A 9,440-nucleotide genomic window follows, 5' to 3' on the forward strand; every position below is an offset into this window, starting at 1 on the left:
ATTGAAAAAATATTCAAGTAAGACACTTACAGGAATACTCTGGATTTTCTCATACGTCAAATGAAAAATATTCCAACTTCAATCATGTGCACTTTAAATAAACTGGATTCCTCTTCACATTACACTAGGTCTTTTTCAACCTATACTAGATAGCTCTTTCCTGCAGTCTGACCTTTCAAGTAAGCCACCACCTTCTCAACCCAGAAATTTGCAGGAACATCTAATGGTACATCCTAACCTATGAAACTTTTGAAAATTAAGAAGAGAAGTCAAGCTAGAGTGCAGGAGTGCTTATTACTGGAATACTACAAGGCAAGGACTTTGATGTTTTACTCCAGTCCCTCTTGATTACCTCTTTTAATGCAAATGAAATCATTAGCTATTTACTGGAACATAAATTGTACTCTAGTTATAAATAGAAGATAAGTTAGTGGGGGAAATCTCTGCAATGTTCTGACAGTCAAACATGGAAATACTTTAGGAAAGCATGCTTACATATACTACAAAGCACAGTATTCTTGACAAGTAACTTTTCAGGTATTTGATTAACCTGCCACTGCATTTAGGAATAAGCAACACACAGCAGCTGCTGTCAGGCACTGAAAGCACTAAAGCCAGATGTTACTGCCATGTTTTCAAGCACGTACACACTCACATCACACAGGCACATCTCTCATTAAAATGGAGAAAATAAAAAACCATAAATTTTCTAAAGAGGAGGCAACTAGCACACACACACACACTGCTGAACCCTTATGAGACCTCTGATTAAATCAACATTTAAGAGTCTGACTGCTCATTTAGAAATGAAGAGACAAACTTAGAAGCCTAACTTTCTTCATGATTAACTGTATACACATGCAGATAATGACTTCAAATATTTGCATGACTCTTGTAAAGACACCTTCCATCAGTGTCCAATCTCTATTCTCCATACTGGTGCAAAATTAAGATGTAATTAGTTTGTTCAATAACCTTTGATTTCAAAAAATTGATTTCTACTCTACCTCCTATTGTCACTGAACATAACATCTAACGTTTATATGAAAGAAATATTTAATTAGAATTTAGTGTCCCCTAGTGCTGGGCTGAGTCTGGGTGGCAGCAAAGTCCCATAAAACTCCCATAAAAAACCCTCAGTCACTTTGGCATGGGGGGAGAGATAAGGAAGACCTTAAGTGAAAAAACAAAAGTAAGTGATGCCAAATACTTACTATCTACCACAAGCAGACTGATGCCCAGGTGGTTCCTTGGCTATGACCACCCACCCTGCTCTCTCCACTCTTTTTATGGCTGACCATGGCACTGCACAGCCTGAGGTACCCCTCTGCTCAGCTGGGGTCTGCTGTCCTGGCTGTGCCCCCTCCCAGCCCCTTGCACCCCCTCAATGAAGGGCAGGGCAGAGTGAGAAACAGAGGTGGCCTGGACGCTGTGCAAACACTGCTCAGCAACAGAAAGCACAGGGTGTGTGTTATCACCACTGTTTTCTGTTATCAACGTTGTTTTGATCAAAAACAAAAACCATAGCACCATATTGGCTGCTGTGATGCAAATTAACTCTACCACAGACAGGTCCAGTACACTTCTCTTAAAAACAAAAGGAAAACCTGCATCTAGTATTCTTACTGATACAGACAAAGCTGGTCCCTTATAGGCCAACTAAATAAGAGGTGGAGGTTTTACTAACTTTGACTAAGCAGGCCACATTTATTAAAATTACAATTCGTTACTTAGAGTGTATCTGCACCCAAATAAAACACCTACACCTCCCTCACTTCTACCTTTTCTTTTACAGCAGCCACAATGAAAAACACTGTGTAAAACATTGTATTATTTCAAACTGGGGAGGTGCACAATGCTTAATTTTTATTAATATGTATCTGGTCATTAATGTGGATGGAATTCTAGAGTTGTGTTTGGGTCCTTTAAAAGCATGTACATAATGGAGAGAGATCCTTCTATTCTTAGTCTAAATATCATCCATCTTCCTTTCAGTTCTTTTCAGAACAAGCTTCTAGTTCCTCACTTGTTTCACTTCTCCAGGTGCAAGCAATCTTCAAGAAACAAAGTAACTCATAATAATGCCATGTCAACATCTTTGTTATGAAGTTAAATAAAAAGTACACCCACTGCACTGGTCTCACACTAAAAGGAACAAGTTCCTTCATTTAGTATTTAACATATACTAACTGAGAGTCCCAGGCATAGTTTGCAGAAGCTCCTAAAGCAGGAGTTCCATTTAAATATCCAGCTCAAGCAGTGTAGCTGCAGTTAGCCCTCCCTGAGTGATTCCTACGGACAGAACATCCACCTGACATTTACCTCAAGCTACACAATGGGTGTCACACACTTGCCTGGTCACTGTGCACTGCAGGAGATAGAATACTGAAATTACAACATAATACATACAGAATGCTTCTCTCGTGGTAGAGACTGCCCAGTGTGGAAGTGCCACAGTAAAATCAAGTGTCTATTGAAACAAAAAAAATGGAAGTGCAATGTGCTGTGCTGTACAAGAATGACAAGCTAAACACAAACCTCCCAGTATAAACCATGTACAAAAGACAGTCTGGCAGCTAAGGACTCTAAATAACACAACTACATCATGCTATTTAGTAAGACCATAAAGGCTCCCGACTGGAAAGTATGTAGCAAAAAGCAGCTTACAAGTGCTTAAAAGAGTATCGGCCACGGAAAGATATGCAAAAACCCTGACAACTAATTTCCCAGTGTGATGAATAAATCCTGTAACATCCACAAATAAAAAGAGAGCTTTGAAAATAACTCCTCTCCCTTTATAAAGACCTTGCTTATAGAGTGTATTATCTCAACAGTCCACCACAAACATGGGAAGAAAAAAGAAAAAAAAAGGGTGAAACATGGTAGTTTAGTACAGGTTTTACTGGGGGAGGTGGGAAAGACTTGGCATGCACAATGCTGGCCCACACTCAGAGCAACAGCGCAGTGATTTTGTGCTGCTACTCACCCGTGCTTCTACTCATCCAGGCTTACAGACAGTGTACTTGGAGGAAAAGCGTAGTTGAGAACTATTTTATGGGCAATCTCATAATTCTTATGTCTGAAAAGCACATGTGAAATCATTCTGCAGTAACATTTTATCAATATTTCTGAGAAAAAGCAAGTTACTGAAATTGATCTAAGACCTGCTTGAAAGCCAGAAAAAAAAACCAAACAGTTAAAAGTGGCACATGGCTAGTTAACATTCTTTTCTTCTTTTGCTAAAAATTATTTAAAAATGGACTGAAAATGTTGTTCAGAGGAAACCAAGCACATTTACTCCAGACTAGTTTCCCCTCTTTCCAGTAATGCAACACAGAGATGAGTATGTGCTGTAGTAATTATTTGATCTGTAAGAAAGTAATTCTTAAATATACTATTTACAATACTTAGTCAGGTCAATTTATCCTCGCAAATAAGTCCATTACATGGGCTTCGACTAATTTAAATAAATGCTATTTATGTAGCACTAAATGTTAGCTACATTAGGATTAAAGAATACCTGAAAAAAACAGTACTTCTTTAATATAAAATATTATTTTCAGTTTCATCATTATTTATCTTCTAGCAGTAAAGAGCAAACTTTTCTTTTATATATATACTTTATGCAAAATGTTTAATAAAAGCAGCTTGGTAAAGGGGGAGGAAGAATAGATATGGTATGTTTTTAAGAGCACTTAAGTTAAAGCCCTGTTTGAGAGCACTTAAAAAACTGGAAAGCACTACCAAAAATGCCCAATGTTTTTGTCTTTGCCCTACACCAGACACCTTGTCATAAAAAAGGGACTTTCCACACTCAAAGTTATCCACAGAAAAATAATATCAATTACAGATTAACCATGCTATCAAAGCAGGGATAACCACACCAACTGCATGCAAATGATTCAAAATCAGCATATCCTCAAAGGAGCCCAAAAGCAGGATTTACTCAGCAGCATGGTAAAGAGGCACTTTACTCATCTTGTAGCAAAGAGAATTGGGATACTCCTCCTCCCACACCTCCTATCTTCTTCTCCTAGTCTGTCATTTATCTATAGACATGAAATACAAAAATAAAAAAGACCAAAAAGGTAGGCAACTATGAAAGAAAGAACTTTTCACCACAGACATTACACACTTTGTTGTTATTAGGCCCTGAACATTTGAGAAAAAGCACGCCTTTGTCCAGGTTTCAACACATTCATACATCACTCTTCAACTGCAATGCGAATGAATTCCCAGGGGACGCCTCTTCGAGTTACACTTGTTTGTCTCAGAAATTTTCCAGCAAAACTTGGGCACTTCCAAGTTGACATTCAGCCTCTTGCTGAAACCGTTTTCATGAGACAAAAAAAGACTAAAAGGATACAAAGAAGACTTTTTAAAACCTGTTAATTTCTTACAAAGGCAAATCCTCCCAAGACTTCTGCCTCACAGTATCCATTTCACTAAGTCAAATCTTAAGAGCAGGAAAAACACCACCCACGCTTTGAATGTTTCCAAAATTCCTATGCCACTTTTCACAAAAGTACTTTTAGGATTAAAATATAAAATTCAGAAACCAACTGAGACACTCATATTTGTAAGAATAATAAGCAACCTACATTTTAATACTAATCTGGTCAATACAAAATAGCCCATCTGAAGCAGGCACACTACTTCCCTAAAAGCTTACTTCAATACAATGAAAAATATCATAAGCTGGAGACCTTCATGTGACCTATCTGGACACAAAGCTATGATGTGAAACCAAATTTTCAGCAATGAATGAAATTTTTGAAGGCCAAACATAAGTAACAAAGATCCAAGAAAATTTCTGTACCTAATGAAGTGATTTAACATTACTTCATTCCCACAAATGACATTTTAGTCTTCAGCTAAGAAAGGGTCAAAAATCTAAGAAATATTTAATGTTGCAGTAGACTGCAATAGCCAGGTATTTTTCAGCATACTTAACATGAGTGTTCTCTCAGCAAGTGAGGAATTAGTTACAGACCAAATAAATATTTTATCTTGGTGGGTGCTAGGTCTCTCTCTCTCTGGTTAAATTTGCTCAGTTGTGGCAATTGTATAGAAGATAAAAGCAGTTGAGTGCACTGCTATATTTGACTAGATTCCCAACAACTACCAAAGGAAAATTTCAAAAAGGAGGAAAAAAGAAATGACAAGCCAAGCCCACAACCAGAAGAAATTCTACAAGGATGAAATTAGTGGAGCAAGTTACATAGCAGGACCACCTCACAACCTCTCCGTTTTTATGAGACTGAATTACAAGATGCCGGGAGGACCTGTCATGAAACAGCTACCCTGTACTCATCTCTTAGCTATCATTTTAAAATAAGTTATATTATAACTTCCAATATTTATTACTCCCTTCCTTTGCTTCAGTAGTTCTACATTGTAACTCCCTTTTGCTGTGGCTTTAACCCATCCTATCACAATACTGGTTTTTTACCTAATTCAGCACTGGTTAACTTCAGTGCACGCTTTTCATTCCTACAGCAACTGGTATTGCTCTGCTTTAAATGGATGAACCTGACTCTCTTTTCCAGATATGTTTCTGAAGGATTTCCAAATACATGCAGGTATTGTGATGGCTCCCTGAAAAATTTTAGTAATGTATTTTCTTCCAGTTTATTACCTGCTCCTCCAAGGACACCGCATCTGTCATGTTATGCAAGCATGCACATATTTCAGCTCATATCCCTTATAACCCATCTTGACTTTGGAATACAAAAATAGTTATGTGTACACAGAAAATACAGATTGAAGGAGAGCTGTTGGTGGAAAAGAGCAATCAGAAGACAAGCATTAGGTACAACTTAATGAGGCTAAGCTGGTGGGGGATGCAACATTAACAAACAAAAAGGCCACGTCCAAGAAGCATGTACAAATACAGGTAATTGTGTTCAGATGTCAGGAATAGGATTGAGGGGTGGTGTGTTTGTTCTACAGCTGCCAGAAATTCCCATCACTGAATCCATACTGCAGCAGCAACCAGGCAACAACTCAAAAGTCTTGCTGTGGTTGTTTACAACCCTCACATCACCTTAGAAACAAGATTCACATGAGTATCTAACAATCTCCTGGAAACACTGAACTCATCAATGCACCACTAAATATCTTCCTATCACTAAAAACTGTCTCCTAGTAGCAAAGACTCTTCCATGTACACTTAGAAATTATAAAAGTAGCTCTGTACATGTAAGCTATTTTGTATACAGTTCATATGAAATTAAGTCACATCACTATTGTTTAAAATTACCTAAAAATCTGAAAGTTATGTTATCAATACATGTATCAGTAAGTGTTCTGAGAAAGCACCTATTTATAGGGAAATATGTTCTTTGGCCAAAACAGAGTTCTTGTTTTTATATTTTTTATTTATATGTTCTTTGGTCAATCCAGTCTACTTCTTGTATTTTTTTTTTTAAGTAAACATTAAATTGTTTTCTCCTGTTAGAATAAACAGGAAGGATATTCTCAGCTTTAAATTTACAGACTTTCAATCAAGCTTGTATATCATAAACTTGCCTTGGCCTGTCCCTTAAACTTCATATAGTTTCAAAATTACACTTTACAGACTCTATGTTGCTCTGCTTTGCTTGCTCTCTAAAGAAAGTCTCACTCAAATGCTACAGTAAATCAGTTCTACTGGAAGTAAAGACTTTGTAAAAAAACAATTCCAGATGTGTAAAGTAAGCTGGTTCTGCTTACTTATCATTAGAACAACAGAGAACAAAAAACATTCACACTGGAAAATAAGCCTGTAGTTTTATTTCCAGTTTTGGAAAGAAAACACATGACAACTGGTTTAAATGGTGTACCCTGTACACAAGGGCACAAGCAGGCCCAAAACCAAAGTCTAAACCCCAATGCTTCACGTCTAACAAAGTTCACAAAGAGGGTATGCTACAGCTCCTGCATTTAAGCCCCCTGCCCTAGAGCTGAAATTACAATTCTTTGTGTCTGATGTCTCGACTGCAAAATCTCAAGGGACTCAGGGATATCCATGCCACTGTAACCATTCAGTTCCTTTTTCTCTACAAAGGAATAACAGATCCCTTTCAATGTATGTCACTGCTGTGCTTAGCAAAGTCAGGTAATTTATAACTTTGATGCACACCATTGCAAAGGCAGACTTTTAGACCCAATATTAACTCTGATGCACCACGAAGACTTGTGCCACATATTCCTCCTGGCAGACACAATGCTCCCTACCCTGAGATCTTTACAGCATAATGCCCACTAATTCAGCAGATTTTGCACACAATCCTGGTCAAAAAACAGGCTGAAAAATCACCCAGTTTATACCGCCTTCTTCAAGATAAGGTATATCCTAAGCCAGTCCTGCCAGCAATTGCTCCTGCCACTCCTAACTTACTTTCCCCCAACTATTCAGGCATGTAGAAAGAAAAATGCTCATATGCATTCAATTCAACAAGCCCTCAATTTCACAGGTAGAAGCAGAGATCACTATCTACTGAGGTTATCAGGACACCATGGCAAGGTCCACCTGAAATGACGGGAGTATAAGAATATGCTCTGAAACACAGTCTGAGAGAGAAACACAATGCTCCTGTAGCAGGTATGTACATACACAGATCACAGAGTTACAGAATAAGATGGGTTGGAAGGGACCCACAAGGATCATTGAGTCCAACTCCTGGCCCTGCACAGCATCATCCCCAAGAGTCACACCCTGTGCCCAAGAGTACTGTCCAAACGCTGCTTGAACTCAGACAGCTTTGGTGCAGTGATACGGGCTAAAAAGTGAACATTAATCAAGAAAACCACTCTTTATTCACTATCAGCCAGTAAATTTATGGCAGATGCAATGCCCTGTCAAAGAACATATAACTTACCAGCTTCTCTCCCATACTGAAAAGGCAGAGTTTCAAGAGACTTCCATTCAAATCAGTGAACTGGATTAAATTATTTACTTGTCACACAAATTAAAAAACAAAAGCAAGTTTACTTGACAAAAAAAAAAGAAAAGCTAGTCGCTTAATCAAATCCATACTGTATCTCACTCATATCTAAAATAAGGGTGTATCACCCTTTAATCAAATACACCGCATCAAATTAAACTGCTTCCCGGATAGAACTCTCATTCCACAGTTCGTGTGCTTTCTATATTGACTGCCTTTTTCAAATGAAAAAAAAATCTCACACAGCGGAGAAAGTACACCTTCCTCAATGACTTACTTACAGTATCATGGCAAACTATTAAGCAATGAAATCAGTAAAAACACAGAATTATATAATAATGCCATTTCTTCATTTTGACACGCTTCTCATTACCCACAGCCATTTCTATCATATAGCCCTCCCCCCAATTTTAAGATATTTTTCTCATGCATTAGTCTGCAAAGTCTAAGTAGAAAAGGGCTGCTCAGCACCCTAGAGCACTTGAGGACCTCACAAGTACCAGAGTTCTGAGTGACAAAACCCACAGGAGTAGAGCTACCTCCCTCCCACATTAGAGGCACAGATAAGCTGAAGGAGGATAAATGTGCCAGGTTCACCCAGGCCCTCAAGTCCAACGCTGGCCTGAAGCCCTGGCCCCCATATCCACGTCCTCCCGGGTCCTCTATATTCCCTCTCATGCGTACTCATATGACAGCCCCTCTGCGAACCCCGCAACCAAACGGCAGCGCCACAAACTCTGCCGGGCTCCCCCTCCCCAAAATCCGTGCAGCTTTTTCCCACCTCCTCCAAAACACCAAGCCTGCTCCAGGCACATCAGGTCCCCCATTCCCTCTGCCCCACGCCCCAAGCCACACTCACTCTGCAGCGCCCTTGACCCCATCCCACCACCAGGCTCCTGCTCCCCACAGCACCCCCAGAAGCCGGCGTCCCCTCGGGCACCTCCTGCCCAGCGCCCCCGGCCGCACCTCACGGTCCTTGAGGCCCAGCAGCAGCACCTCCTCCATGAGAGTGAGCCGCGTTTCCTTGGAATCGCCCTTCTCGTCGTCACCGGACTCGTCCCGGCGCCCTTCATCCTCGGGGCCGCCGCCGGCGCCCCGCTCCTTATCGGCGGCGGCGCTGCGGGAGGCCTCGGTCCGGCGCTGCACCAGCCCGGAGCTGCGCTGGGTCAGGGAAGTCATGGCGGCGGGGAGAGAGCGGGGCTCGGCGGCGGCTCGGGGAGGGGACGGGCCGGGCTGGGCTGGGCTGGAGCCGCTCCGCCCTACGCGCCCCGGCCGGGGGCAGTCATGGAGAGCGGGCCAGTCCCGGGGCGGCCGCGCTGGCGGCGGCGGCGGCGGCGGCTCAATATGGCGGCGCGGGCTGATGTCAGCGGAGGATGTGGCAGCGCCGGGCGGGGCGGCGCCGGAAAGGGACCCACGGCTGAGGGAGCGCGGCCGTGACCCGGGGCGGGCACTGCGCTGCCTTCGGGATCGGGGTGTCCTTCCACGAGTGCCTCGTTTGCACAGCCGCAAGTC

At 41.3% G+C, this 9,440-nt stretch overlaps 1 protein-coding gene across 1 annotated transcript in view; it reads right to left on the reverse strand.

Moving 5' to 3' along the window:
• GOLPH3 (golgi phosphoprotein 3) overlaps positions 1 to 9,140 on the reverse strand; it is a 30,828-nt gene extending 21,688 nt beyond the window's left edge. Inside the window, exon 1 of the mRNA XM_063179664.1 lies at positions 8,895 to 9,140. Within this exon, the coding sequence (XP_063035734.1) occupies positions 8,895 to 9,107 (213 nt within the window). The 5' untranslated portion in view covers positions 9,108 to 9,140. The remainder of the gene's footprint in view (positions 1 to 8,894) is intronic.
• Between the last annotated feature and the right edge of the window lie 300 nt (positions 9,141 to 9,440).

The sequence above is a fragment of the Melospiza melodia genome, chromosome Z (assembly GCF_035770615.1).
Source record: "Melospiza melodia melodia isolate bMelMel2 chromosome Z, bMelMel2.pri, whole genome shotgun sequence".
NCBI classification, from domain to species: domain Eukaryota; kingdom Metazoa; phylum Chordata; class Aves; order Passeriformes; family Passerellidae; genus Melospiza; species Melospiza melodia.